The 14,770-nt window shown below is 49.5% G+C and overlaps 1 protein-coding gene across 6 annotated transcripts in view; it reads left to right on the forward strand.

The window, feature by feature from the left end:
* Nucleotides 1-288: 288 nt before the first annotated feature.
* Nucleotides 289-14,770, forward strand: part of LOC133496657 (steroid hormone receptor ERR2-like) — a 39,394-nt gene continuing 24,912 nt past the window's right edge. The window contains exons 1-4 of one of the 6 annotated variants that reach the window (XM_061812490.1): nt 289-520; nt 3,177-3,477; nt 3,600-3,744; nt 12,109-12,196. In XM_061812490.1, coding sequence (XP_061668474.1) covers nt 480-520; nt 3,177-3,477; nt 3,600-3,744; nt 12,109-12,196 — 575 coding nt within the window. In that variant the 5' untranslated portion in view covers nt 289-479. Of the gene's footprint in view, nt 521-3,176; nt 3,745-12,108; nt 12,197-14,770 lie in introns of those variants that run through there. The other 5 variants (XM_061812491.1, XM_061812493.1, XM_061812496.1 and 2 more) reach the window with 5 other exon arrangements.

A 14,770-nucleotide genomic window follows, 5' to 3' on the forward strand; every position in this document is an offset into this window, starting at 1 on the left:
GGTCAGGCGTTTGTGATGTATTGTGACCTAATATACTTATATATCTATCTATATATATATATATATATATATATATATATACAACTCTTGATTTGAAGTTTTCCAAGGGGGACGTGAAAGTAAAGAATTGAAATAATGACATTCGGAGAGTATTTTTTTAATCTTTTTTTTTTTTTTAATCACTGGTTGTCTGGAAAGTATTCCCCCTCCTGTTTTTTTTAAAAGGAAACATCTGTTTGCGCATGTTTTTACTGTTTTGGTAAGCAACAAGATGTAAATGAGCTTGACTGTCCGCTTGTAAACAAAAGCGTCCGTCACATCAAATAGTTGCTTCCAGTCAAGCGGTGTCATGAGATATGATTTCAATTCCACATTTCCAGTTGAAATGAACGCAAACCCCACAAATCGGCCACAGGAAACGGAACCGTGTTTGGCCGCTGTCCGTGTTCACGCACGGACATTTGTTACAGACGGACGCGATGTTGGTCCACGGGGAGAAAGAAGCGACAGAGGGGCGCCTGTAAGTCATTTTAAGACACTGTTCGATGTGCAATGCAACATAAAACACGACGTTTGCGTGACTTGAATGGTCGTCATCGTTTTGAGAGTTCATGTGGTCATCGCTGGCGCGCTAATGCTAATTGTGATTGCTAACGATTTAGCTTTAGCTAACGGTGGATTCGAGATGTGCGGATTCTCACCCCGAGACTCAAACAAATTCCAAATGTAGCCAAAGAATACATACAAATAATTTTAAATGTTGTTATTGGTTTATATAAAGCTTTGAGCTTCATTTAAAAAGTGTTACGAAAGTCCCTAAGGATTAGAGATCCTTCCTGCTTTCCAAATGGTCATTGTGTATGAATTCAGAAACATTGTTTTTTTTTGTGTGTGTGTGTGTGTGTGTGTTTTTTTTTTTTTTAAAAGGAAAACCTTTAAAGATTGTCATATGGAGACCTGTACGGTTGACTTGCCAAAATACTCTCACGACTCTCCAAATCTCCATTTCCCTACAACCCCATTTTGGAACGTAACGGCGAATCTTCTCTCGTTCGTGTTGCAGCAAACCACTCATATCTGTCGTCGGCTCAGAATGCCTTGAAACGGCACGAGCCAATGAAAGGTTTGGAAACATTTTGAAGGAACGGCGAAACGGCGATGGCGTCCCAAGCGTCAAACGTTCCGCATCGTTACGTTCCGATACAAACTTGCGAGCCCCTCGCCGTCGCTTGCATTGGCGCATTTTCTTCTCTTACATTCAGCGCACCAAATTTTCACCGTATGCTGTTTAAGGACGGAAGTCAAGCCCTCACAAATGACAATAACGTGCACGTTAGATGTTAAATCTTCTTAAATGTCCATTTTTTTTTTTGAGAGTGGCGATTACTCACCGGAAGGGTCGATACGATCAAATTGATTGCAAAAAGATTAGCTGTTGATTTCCCAAAGAAAGTCAAAACGAACCGCAAACGTGGAAACTGTGAGCACAAAACACGACGGTAACAAATGTGTTGTTATTCTTCGATTTCTACGATGGTTAGCAGCCATCGGCAAAGCATCTCAACGGCACTTTAGCGCCACCAAGTGCTCTTTTCCTTTCAGTGCAAGGAGACCAATCTGACTCCTTAGGTTTGTCGGTGTGTTTTGGTTTAGCGACAGAGTCCAAATGGGCCTTCACGTCTGCATCCATCCATTGCATTAATTGTCTTCTAACTGGGATGCGCAGCTCCCTCCCTCCCTCCCTCCCTTCCTTCCTTCCTTCCTTCCTTCCTTCCTTCCTCCTCCCCCCAAGGGCTGATGGGATGCGAGCGCTCCCCCGGGGTTCTCGCTTTTCGCGGGCTAAGCCAACGAGCGAGCAAGCGGCGTCTCCGCGTGCTTGATGTCATTCGCACGGGGGATGCGCGTAAGTGGGGAGATGCGACGAGGGACTTTGCGGCCCCGACAAGAACAAATATTTTGATAACAAACACTTGCCGGCAGTTTTTTTTTTTTTTTGTTTCCGCGCGGTAACGCCGCCTTCACTTATTATTCTTCGGCGGCGCTCGGCCTGCCTTCTTTTGACTGCCAGCCATTTTGGCGGCGCCTGAAGTTTTTCCGCGCCGTCCTTTGGAGAAGTGTCGTTAATCAAACGTCAAAGTCACCCCCCCGGCTCTGGCGTTGGAGCGGGCCGGTTTAGCCGCCGCCGAAATTGCGGCTGACCCCTCTTCGCCCCCGAGCACTTATTCAAAATCAGCCCGCGCGGCCGTCGGGGCTAAAACAACTCGATGGAGTGAGGTTGGCAGACGCCCGGGGGGGGAGGGGGTTTGCGAAATAAAAAAAAATAATAATAAATAAATGCAGCAGCATTTGAAGAAAGCCGTTGTCAAGCGGCAATCTCCGGGGTTCCTTGGAGCTTTCTCTCGCGTCCTGCCGGCTGACTTGTGGCTTCTTCTGTAAATGATGAGGAGTTTTTACTCCAGGCCGCAAATTCTTTTGGCGCCATGACGGATACGCTCATTCCTCATCATTATTTGACCTCGTGAGCAACATGTCATGGTCAAATTTCCAATGCCGCTGACCCGGCTGCTACCGAACGTGGACCGCGCCAAACGCGTTGACGTTTGAAAGCGCAGTTCGCCGTGTTGGCGGATCGTTCGAGACCCCCCCAAGAAATAGAAAAAGTTTTGGGACAACACAAGCGCACCACCACAGAGAGTTTTCCCCCCCCTGTACTTTAGTAATCAGTAGTACAACATGGGATGTATGCAGTACAAAAGTTCGTGAGACTTTGTTTGGGCCGTGCTGTCCCAGCTGAGTTTCTGAGTTCTACGTCTGTGAAGAAAACAAACAAAACAACGATGCACTGGCTCCATCTGCAGGGATCTGTTGGTTATTGCAGCTGAATTGTTGGCCAAGACCCTCTCGCATGAGTACCTGCTGAAAAATATCCCTGAAAATGTATGCAATTGCTCACGTGTCATGTTATATAGGTGGAGATGGTAGGCGTGGGGTGACTGGTCAGCACGGCTGCCTCACGTTTGTGAGGTTGCGGGTACAATCCCGTCCTCGCTTGTGTGGACTTTTTAAGTTTTCCCCGTGCTGGTGTGGCTTAAATCCCCAAAACATGCGTGCAAGGTTCGTTGAAGACTCCAAATCGCCTGTACGTGTGAACGGTTTTGTGTCTTTGTGACCCGCAGTTGGCCGGCGACCGGTTCAGGGTGGACCCCGCCTCCTGCCCGCAGTCAGCTGGGATTGGCGCCGGCGTGCCCGCGACCCGTGTCAGGAGAAGCGGCACGGGAAAAATGGACGGATGATGTTGTTCCTTCAAAGATGGGGCACCCCCCAAACTGGTCAGCAGCCAATTGCAGGGCACACGAAGAACCATTTGGACTGGCATTCAAACCTTTGGGCAATTTGGAGTCTTCAGTCAACCTACCCTGCCGAACCGGAGCGCCTGGAGGAAAAACCTCGCGGCGGCCACGGGGGGCATACGAAAAGGTTCGCTCAGACGGGAGGCGGGATTTGAACCCCAACCCTCAGAACTGTGAGGCGGATGTGGCGTCAATTAACGACGGTTTTGACAAATTGTGTGTCTTTTCTTTGATGTTTGACTTTTCGAGCCACTTGAAGCGAAAAGGGGACCCTCCCTCCCTCGCTCGCAACATTCGGCAGGCCTGGCAAAAGAAAGTTCCGTGGGAATTTGGCAGAGTCGAGCGCGGATGCTCGACAGCGCCGTTGATGATGCGCCGCCGGAGCAAGACGAAGGTCTGTGGCGCTGCGCCTGCCTGCACGCGTTTGTCTGCGCTCTGCTGTATGATCTTATTATCTGTCAGCCAATTTAGCAGAGAGGCCTTCGGGGAGTGACAATGGGGATGTCGGTGGGGGGCTGGGGGGGGGGGGGGGGGGTGGGGGCGGCGCACGCACTCTTGCTCTAATTCCCAGTGACCTCTGCAGCCTCCCCACAATGCCCGTTTTCCTATTTGATGGAAAAATCGATGCGCTTTCTGGCAGAGAAGCGTCCCCGTGAAGAATTAAAGGAAGGAAGGCGTCGTCGCTAGCGGTCACTCGCCGCCGTCGCCGCGCCGCGCCTAAACGTCCTTTGCCTTTCCGTCGCCACGTCCGCGCCACGAAATAGACGGCAGACAAAAGTAAACATCAATTAAAGATACGGGGAATTACAGCTGCGACGTGCGGGAAAGACGCCAATTTGCTTCATTTAGCAGGAGAAAAACAGCTCAAAGTTTCTGCAATTGGACTCTTTGCTTGACGCAGTATAGAACGCGTCAACTTCTTTGCATTTGTTAATTTGAAAAAAAAAAAAAAAAAAAAAAAAGATAACATTGGTGACCGTACGGCAGTTTTGGTCCCGCAGCTTCGTCGTCCCGCTTTCACGTCACAATTGTAGCAACCTCTTACTTCATTTAGAACGCGCCACAATCAACATTTAAAGTATAAAATACATCATGTTCAAGTCTCTTATAAATTGAACAGCACAGAAGAGTTTTGTTAACAAACCTGCTCCATTCGTATGATTGAAAGAAGCAAGCATGAAAATTTTGGCCGGAGGTGGCGACAAGCTGTTGTCTCCGCCTTTCAAAGTTTGTGGGCGTGTCTGCTGAGCGCGCTGAAACTTTTTGGCCAATTTAATAGCTCGACCACAACCACCGTTCCCATTTTTCTTATGCCAGAACATCCCGAAAGTATGGTTGGAATATAACCCAAGGGGCTTTTCCATACCGACCGCAACAACGAGGCGCTCTCAAGCCCCGGCCTCACATTCGCCGCGTGCCGCGCGGCGTGCACTCGCAGCCGACGACGAGGCGCACCAAAGCAAAGAAGCCGAGAGACACTTGAGGATGAATTCGTTGTTTTTTTTTTTTGTGGAAGAAATATTTGAATTGAGCCGGTCAACTTCGACCCAAGTTGAGCGCGACGTCAGGATTTTGCATTTCACGGGCAGTTTGTCGAAATCTTGCGCTACTCACGGCAACGATGGAAATGTTCCCAAAGGCGGCTTTCGGCGACAAGGTCAGAGCGCGTCGTCGGGGCTTCCTCTGGCGTGCCGCTCTCGGGGCCTTTTGCTGAACAGATGTCGCCATCGCCAGCTGGACACGGCGACCTTGAGGGAATCTCAAAGGGCTTCTTCTGCTTTGGCTCCCGACGTCGGCCCACCGGCAAACCGCCGAGACCCCCAGTGTGTGTGTGTGTGTGTGTGTGTGTGTGTGTCATTCAAGCTTGAGCGAAAAGGCAGCAGTCAATCAATCACGTGGCCCGTGTAACACGCCGCTAAATGAAATTCAATGTGCTGATTGAGTGAGTGATTCGCGGGCACACGTGGCCAAGAAGGAAGGCGAGGGTCCGTCGGTCCTCGGAGGGCTTCGGGCGGCGCTCGCTCTCGAAAGGAAAACGCCCCGAGGAGGAGAGGCCGCCCCGGTCTGTGTGTGTGCGCGCGTGTCGGCGCGGTCGCCATCTGGGCACGGCTGGACCGCACGGTGAGCCGGTCCGCTTTTAATCCGCCCGCCAAGGTCACCGCTTGGGCGAGGACGAGCCCGGACCGGTGTGTGTGTGTGTGTGCCCATAATAGAGAACAGCTGGCTGTACTTCCTCACTTTTCCAAGGGTGGCGCTGTTGGGCCATCTTTTATTCCTAAATGTGCTGCGTTAATAATAATTGCGAGCGGATCGGTGGGGGCGGGGTGATCGCTTGACAGCCAAAATAGCACAAAGAAACATCCATCTGGACTGGCCACCTCCAAGCCGTTTTTCCTCTGAGGGCTGCGGGCGGGCCTTCAATTTATCAATTTTCGGGGGGTCTGCGATCTCGCACATGCGGCCCCTCGATGCAAAAAAAATGGATGGCGGACCGCACGTGGTCCTCGGGCTGGAGTTTGGACGACCTCTGATCTCGTGGGACCGGAGCGCCCAACTGCCGCCATCTTGCTTCTGAGGCCTTTTTAAAATCTGATGTGAGGAAGTCAAGCTGAGGCTCCTTCAGACGCAAAATATCAACTCACACATGTCCTTTGTTTGTTCATGTTCACCTGCAGTAGGTCAAAGTTTGCAATATCGAGATCAGAGGATTTGCATCTGCGGCCGCTGCGTTGCCTTCACAGATGGCAAAACAAATTGATTTCTAAGGTCCAAAGATGTACAAAATTGTGAAATGATTGCTCGGAACGCGTTTAATGAGTAGTTTGGATCGTGTACGCACGCGCTTTACATCTGCAGACTGAAGGTCAACGCTCGTAATTTTTATCAAGCGCATTCTTGTCTTCCGCATTTTTGCCAGGTTTGTCTTTCCTGTTGTTGTTTTCAGAAGCATAGTTCAGCCGCCCCCATTTGCTCCGTCAATCATTGACCACAAATGCCTGAAATTTGAAAGACTTTTAAAAACGACAAAACTTGAGAAAACCAAAGCAACTTTAAAGAGCCGCTAAATGATCTCGATTTAGTTTAGCGTCGGTAGCAAGTGCGGCAAGAAAGGCTCTCCACGACGGCGGCAACGTCGCGTCCGAGTCCGTCCGTCAAAACGCAAGAAAGTGAGCGAGCGAGCGAAAGCATTTTAAATGCAAATGACCCAAATAGGATTAGCGAGCTCGGCAGTCTGCTCCCTGTTAATTATCGCACGCAGTAGTCAATTAACAGCGCTAACGACGGAGACACTTAGCGAGCGTTAACCCAATTTCCCGCGGGGGGGGGGGGGGGGGCACGAAGACGAAATTCATATTTCATATTTCAGTTTAGTCCCACCACGTGGCGTGGAAGCACAAAATACTGCTGCATGTCGCTAGGAATCCACGAAGCAACAAAGTACGGCCACGTACGTTGTTCCTATTTCCCATTTCGGCGACCTTCTCAGATATCGACACCTTTAGCGATGGCTTCAAATATTGATTAGTCAAGAAACGGCGTTTCTTTCGCCAACCAAACATTAATTTGCTTGTGCAAAATGGTTCTTGTATTAAAGCCAAATGAAAAATGTGTTGACTTTTATGTCGGTTTTTCCTTTTAGTTCAGCGAAAGAGTTGATTGACTACATCAGCTGTTACCAGCCTTGTTTTCTTCTCCTTCAGTACAAATACACATGAAAAATTGTATGCATGATGAACAGTACTCAAGTATGGGGGGGGGGGGGGCGCTAATTACAACCCTCGAGATGTGTTTGCCGGCAAAGCGTCTTTCCGCTTAACAGCTTTAGCCTCGGCGCGCTCCGATTTAACGCTTGTCGCCGGGCCTCGGCCTCGAGAGCCGCGAGTGACTGACGGGTCGAGACCGGCCGCCTCCTTTGCGTGTCCAAATTCCTTCTTCTACCTTTTTGGCACCGGGATTGAAGGTAAAAGCGTTCCGTTGACGAACTGAAGGTTGCGCCGCACGTTCTCAATGAGGTTGTGTTCGGCGGGGATGTCGGTGTGCAAAAAAAGACGAGAATTGATTGACTGCCATGTTTTCCTTTGCCCGTCTTCTACTGACGCTGTTCTGGGGTACTTAAGACCCCCGGATCGCATATCTGTGGCTACGGTTCCCCTGGCGGCCCCCCAAGCCCCCACCCTCTTCGAATTAATTCCCCTTTAAATAGGCGTACTTGACAAACAAATTGTAAAAGGTGTTAAGATCTGGGTGCTCATGACAAAGATGCTTTAGTGAATGCGAGCTGCATAATAATGCGGTAGAAAAGCGTAGGAAGCTTTCAAACGCGTCTCGCCGTCCGGTTTACACCGCCAGTGTCCAAAGATTTATCGTCTCCGTGTCTTTATCGGAGCCCCAAGGATCGATAAACGCGTCATTTACCAACTACGGGGTGTGCTTCTCTAATCAATGACAGTAAAAGTGTATGAAATGTACGTTCCACACAGTGGGACTACGGACTTCGATAAATGCCATTTATCGGCGTCACTGTGGATTATTCCGACTATCGGCTTCCGGCGGAATCGTCCGTCGTTCTCGGCTGCTTTTCACTGAGAGCTGATTGACGGTCTCGGGATCGCGCGAGCGGCTGTTGGTTGAGGTAGCCCCGACGCTAAAGGAGTTAGCACTCAAAAGTGCTTCTAAGAAGTGTTTTGTTTTTTTGTTCTGATTTTGGGGACGGACGGACGGCAGGGCAGGACAGGGCCGGACAGGACAGGACAGGGCAGGGCAGGGCCGCCTCGCGCTGTGTTGGGATTTCTCTCATTTCCTCTTTTTGTTTGAACTCTTTGAGCTAATCCAAATGTTAGAAAGTTTTTGAATCTGTGCAGTTGTGATTAAAATGCACTTCCCGTTTAATTTTTTATTTTTGGGATGGGGGGGGTTGGGTGTTCTTTTTACTGAGGCCTCCCACCGTGAAGTCGATCGCGTGCCATTAGAATAGCAAATGAGTCTTCCTCGGGTCGCCCTGATGTATATTAATAACACAACGCGGCACCTTGTCGCAGAATTCATCATTCAGCCGCGCCGCAAAGACAAGCAGATTGAAAAGCGGGGGGTGGGGGTCGGGGGCTTGTTTTTGCTGGCGCACCACGTCGCAGTCATTTATCGGCGGACCCGTCCGCACGTCCTTCACCCTCACGTGCCACTTCAGCGGCCGTTATTGCAACCGCCGGATTTAGATTTGCCGTCTCCCAAGCGGCCTTTTTTCACCTTTTTTTTTTTTTTTTTTGACAAATACCTCCCCCCAGGCAAGATGAGATGATGAAGTAGTTGAACGTGTACGCTTCCCGTGAATTATATTCTGGACAAAGCGAGATTGTGTCTCAATTTACCCCAGGTTCGGGGTAAGTCGAGACCGGCCGTATAAATCAAGGCCCTGTACTGAGCCCACTTATTTTTCATACGTGCGCTGGGTCATCAAGTCAACTGGAATGGACGCGTTCAACTTTTTAGCACCAGACAATAACATCAGATTCTACTTGCCATCTTTACTTAGTCAAGCAGTCAAAGGCACCACAACTGCTCCCACAAGATGCCAATTGAAGCAACCAAATATTTATTTTTCAGATGAACCAATGACCCAAATAAAAAAAAAATATATATATATATATAAACAACTGATCCATTATCAAAACAGTTGTCGATTAATGTTGCACCGCTAGTTTGATCCTAAAAAGTTAGTCGATAGCGTCGGTGGCCAGTGGTCATGTCAAAGCGATCCGAATTCCACTTTTGATGAAGCATTTTTCATCGTAATGCAGTCATCTCACTTTTTTGACGCTTTCTAACGACGAGTAAGAAGCAAAACAAAGACTGGTGCTGATGTTGCTGCATGGTCCTGCTCCGTAGTCTCCACCCTGATGGATGCGGCCTTCCCTCAGTCTCAACAAAAAAAAAAAAAAAAAAGCTCGTCATTCTCCTCGATTGTCGGAACCTTTTTCCTTTCTGCCTGACGCGCCGAGCGAGTTCCAAACTTCGTCGCTGAGCACGATCCTGATTTTTGGCTACCTTTTTGATTAAAATGCCTTTTTTTTTTTTTGGTTCCAGTCTTCCATTCAAATTTTCCCAGGCAGCGTCGTGAAGAGTGAAAGATTTGCATTTCATTTCCTGGCGCGTGTATTTTTAATCATGTCCCGGCACTTGTTTGAGTTCCGTGTGCAGCTCGGCAGCTAAGCGATGACGGATCGTCCTCCGCCACGACGACCCCCCCCCCCGTACTTCGCCCAGATGAAGCGGCCATCCCCCTTTTTTTCTTTTCCTTTTTAATTCCTTCCCTGAGCGGCCGTCATTCCGTCCCCCCGGGGGGGGGGGGGTAGTCTCACGTGGAGTCCGGTTCTTCTTCCGCTGGCGTCTCCTGACGCTCGTAAATGGCCGCCGCCGCGGTGGGCGCCGCTTATTAGGACTGGCATACGGGAAGGATCGTTCGCCTTCTGGTTTCTGCTCATCGCCGGCCTAACTGGGCAAATTTCCACGTCCATAACGTTGTCCCGGCGACTGACGTTAACTCGACTTTATTACGGAGGGTGTGTTAGACGCTCTCCCTCAATAAACAAAAAGCCACACTTTAGCGAGGCCATATCAAAAAACGTGTAAAATCATAAAAAAAAAAAAAATGTCGGTGACATTTGACACCGAGGGATTAAATGCCACACATTTACAGTCACCTCGCAATAATTCACAATTAATATCTGGCTGTTTACTGTCAAACTAAACATGAAACAAAGAGAATCGCAGTGTTTTATAGCAACACCTAGCTTCGCCTCACCATCTGCTAGCTTCATGCGAACACTAAATAGCATCAATGTAACAGTACTCATTGTCATATGTTCTTGATGGAAATATGACAAATATTAGCGCTGTAGTGACACACTGCGAGGAGTTCAGAGGTCCGAAAGAAGTCTTGTACCGCCCCCAGGTGGCCGCACCAAATATAGCAGCGCATTGCCCATTGAGATGATTCAGAGTGACGAAATTCTTTTGAATCAAATGTATCTTTTTCAAAAATGTTTTTAGAAGGTTACAATATTTAGGAGGCAAATGTTTTCCTCTTTTTTGCAGAAGAGATTGTGGTTTCCATTCATTTCAAATGCAAAGATGATTGAACGAGAGTAAATGTTGCGTCCCACAGAAAGTGAAAGGCAACTTTGACTTTTTTGCACGAGATTCCCTCAGCGAGCAAACGTTTGCGCCCCGTTTGGACGCCGTCATTTGAGATTTTTTTTTTTTCAAAGGATCTTTTTAGCAAACGGCCGCCGCATTACTCGGGAGGAAGTTTGCGGTACGCGGCGCGGCTCCATGAAAATGCGAGCGACGCGTGATCCGCCGACGACTTCACAGGGACTCTCGGGGAATCCCGAGGCCGCGCTCCCCCTGCCGCCGCCCTGGGCAATTATTCCCCCGTTTTGAAATTCAAAAGTGCGCCGCACGTGCACCTGACTCTGATTGAGTGTGTGAGTGAATACGCGTCGGCTCCCCCCCCCCCCCCAACCCGACCCCCGCCGCTAACTTCTCATAAAAGCGCCCCAAAGCCAGCGTCGCCCCCTTCGGTGCAGTCACATCATCTGAAAGCGCCGCTGGCTGGCGTAGATGAGACCGTCGCGGAAGTGGGAGCTGACAAAGAACATACCTTCAATTAGCCCCGGCATTAACATTTTAGAGGAAGCCGCTCTTTGGGTCCCCTGGGCGCCCCCCCCGCCGGTGTCCTTTTCAAATTCAAACACACAACTTTAAAGTAGGTCACATCTAATCCACGCGCACCCCAAAAAAAATGTAAAAAAAATGAAGAAGAGCGAGGCGATATGGCCTGAAAATGCAATTGACAATTGTTTTTACATTTCAGTGTTATTTTTTGTATCATTTTCAGATTTTTCACATATTAAAAGCAAATGACTTTTTTTTTTTTTTTAAATTCAAAAAGAGTTTAGTTGTGTTTTTTGCCCTGCTGGGATTTGTTTTTTCATGACACCAAACAAGCTTTGAGATGTTTTTTTCCCCCCAACTTCCACAGAAATAAACTTTTTTTTTTTTTTTTTTTTTTTAGATAGGTAATGTTTTGCAGATTAAGTGCCTGCTCTTGGGGGGGGGGGAAAATGTAAATTTTGCCATAACTTGGATCCTTATGTCCATAAAAGTTCTGGAGGACTCCATTGCAGGAGCGTGATGGTAGACTTTTGAGTGGTATTTTATGCAAACACGTCGATCCTGTAAGATCCCCGTAAAATTGTTTTCTGTGACAGTTGACTTTTTCCATCCTTTCGTAATCGGCAGTTGAAATTTACACACGTCGGAGTTTCTCGACTGGCCAGAATTGGCCGCCTCCGTTTGATGATGATCTCACGTCCAAAGCCGCGCATTGCCGCCATCTGCAGGGATGTGTTTGTCATCACGCCGGTTTACAAAAACGCATTTCACAGACGAGCAGCCCCGCCCGCTCGTTGAAAAATGTATTTGACGAATAGAACGGTCGAAAGCGTGAACGTGTCGCTCGCAACGGCGCCGCGGCTGAATGGGCGTGGCACCCTCGGAAGATTGATGCCAAGCCAAGAAAGGAGCCATTCTTGGCTTTCTGCTCATGTGGTCGGTTTCTTAGTGTTTTTTTTTTTTTTTTTTGTGAAAGCTGTGCTGATATTGTTTTTTTTTTTTTTTTTCTCATTTTTACGCTTTCGTTGTCCTCGCTGAGAAAGAGAAACGCCGTTCACCATTTGCTTCATTTTCGTCGCTTCAGAGCTGAAGAACGCCACCGGGAGCCGCGGCCCCGGAAAACGTCCCTTGTCCGTGCGGCGGTTCCGCGTCCCGATTCTCGACTTTCTTCGGTAAATAGAAAACAACAAATTGTGTGTTTTTTTTTTTTTCTTGTCCTTGTCTTTTCAGGACGGCGAGTTTCGGAGCAAAGTGTTGACGCGCAGGTCGGCGAACAAATCAAATCTCGCCTCCCCTTTTGGGCCGCTATCAATTTTGAGCTTCTTCCGCTTAGACGGGCGCCGCCTCGTCGTTTTCTGCGTTTCTTTTTTCAATGCGCCGCGTCGGCAGAGCGGGCGAGGAGTCGTAGTTTGGTATTCGCGCGGCTGTGCGGCTGCGCTAAATTGCCAATAGTATTTTCTTTGCTTTGCTAATTATTAATTACCCATCTCCATGCATATGTGTTTCTTCCTAATTGCATTTGATGGATGAGTGGCAGCTCTGACACCTCATTAGAGCGGATTAATGGAACGACACAATATTTATGTCTGGCGCAATGACCAGTTATCCCGCCGTCTATCTCGCTGATCGAAAACCGCCGGTCCGTGTAATCCTCATTATTTGGAATTAGAAAGGAATTTGGAGCTTCTCGCGGCGTTTTCCGCGATGACGGCAAATTAGAAACATCAAATGCATAACGAGGGGGAAAATGAGGCGGAGACACAATCACGGAATTAATGCGGGTGAATGTCGGCAAAGGGTGCGGGGGGCCACGGGCGCGTGCCTGATGGGCGTCCTCCAAAAGCGCAGAACGTGCCCGGGTCCTGGGCTCCACGGCTAGCCTGGTCCAAAGACTGCAGCCGGGCCGGTCCGCGCGGCTCGGCGAGATGAGCAAAAGGGGACAGCGGCGTCTTGTTTTGCCAGCGTCGTGGTTTCTTTTTTTTTTTTTTCCCCTGCGGGGACTCGGAACGAGGGAATGCCCACGAGATTTTCCTCATTTGATTGGTCTCCCCTCCAAACATTCCCAACCTAATATTTGCTTTTTTCCCCCCAACCTGATATTTGCTCCCCCCCCCCCCCCCCCCTTTTGATTCAAAAGTTGGCGGAGCATTAGCAAGTGAACTCGCTATAACCCTCCTCCGACTTCGGCAAAGCTTTTTGCCCTCCTGGGACGAGCGTGCGCTAAAATCCAGCACTTGAGCTCACAGAGAAGCAACAAGGCCCCGAAGAGCGCAGCTTTTGGACTATCAGACAATAGCGCAAACGCCTGCAGGAGGACTCACGCTCCTTTCCCAGGTAGTGAGAACTTCCCAAAGCTGATGTTTTGGAGGCTTGTGGGGTTTTTTTTTTTTTTGTCGTCCCGCCAACTTTTTGAGCACTATTAGCCAACTCCCTCGCGGGCGTGAAAGTCTTGATCGAGTGAAGCCGTTTGAGCGCAACGCTCGTTGACGTGCTTTTGGCAAACAAATAGCGAACCCTCGGCCTCCTGCTCCAGATCCGATTCCAATTGCATCTGCGATCGTGTTGGGCCATTCGTGCAGTTTGCGTGTTGTGCCCGTGCCCGCGCGGCGCTCCCGCTTTCCTCCCACGTCCCCGCGACTCGCACGCGAGGTTGGTTGAAGACTTTAAATTGCCCGCCAGCGGTTGGCCGGCGACCAGTTCAGGGCGTACCCGGGTTGGGCTCCAGCAAGCGCTGTGGAAAATGGTTGGATGGATAATGTATGAATCCTGTGTGAAATCATGCAGTACACTTGTACTGCATACGGGATCCTCGGCAGCAAAAATGTGCCCCCCCCCCCGTCTGGCGTCCCTCCCGTCGTTCTATTCGTCCTGTCACTCCAGGTCGCTGGCGTCGAAAGATGAAGAGAAGATCATTTTTTTTGGAATGAGATCAAACGTGACTCACTTGGGCAAACTCCCCTGTCGGCCTGCGTCAAAGTACCAGTTTTTTGTTCGGTTCCGGGATGGGCCGCCACGTCTTGTTTTGCGGCTCCTGCTGTGATTTGAGGCTGGTTTGCCTCGTTTTGTAGCAGCACGGACGGCGCGGAGCCTTGGCTAAACGTTAGCGTAGCTTCAAACGGAGAGAAGGGATGACCACGAGGAAACGTCCACATTGTCGGATGGATTTTTCTCTTGAAAGCCAATTCAAAGGCTCGGACCACTTTTGGAATCCGCCCACCAAATTGGCTGGAGGGGCTGCAGACCGACCGCCGAAGGTGTTCCTCCGGCCACTCCCGTAATGTCACCTTTGCTTCGGTTTCTCCGTCCTTTCCGCTCACGCGAGCGTTTAAAAATAGCGCAAATGTCGTCTTTGGGAATCAACCGGGGAGGAGCTTTAATCTCATACAATGGAGCGAAAGCCCGACGCTTAGCTGGGGCGATGCTCCGGAATACAAGATTACGCCGGCCCGATATAGCCCACCGCGCCACCCGTTGATTTTTATCCTCTTATTAAGACGGCGATATTCTAAAAGGCTGCCAAAATGATCCTGGCCCCAAAAAATGCTGAGTGTGAAATCTGGAAGCTTCCCGCCGCCTCTCGCAAGCGGTCTGCGGGCATGACGGAGCGACGCTTGCGATACGCCGACAGGGGTGACCCCCCCCCCCCCCACACACACACACACAAAAAAATGGACGGCGATTCATTGAAAACAAATATCCACCGTTGTCCGTGCGTAAATGATCCCGTTCAATCGATCAGCAATGTT

This window comes from Syngnathoides biaculeatus, chromosome 23, assembly GCF_019802595.1.
Source record: "Syngnathoides biaculeatus isolate LvHL_M chromosome 23, ASM1980259v1, whole genome shotgun sequence".
NCBI lineage: Eukaryota > Metazoa > Chordata > Actinopteri > Syngnathiformes > Syngnathidae > Syngnathoides > Syngnathoides biaculeatus.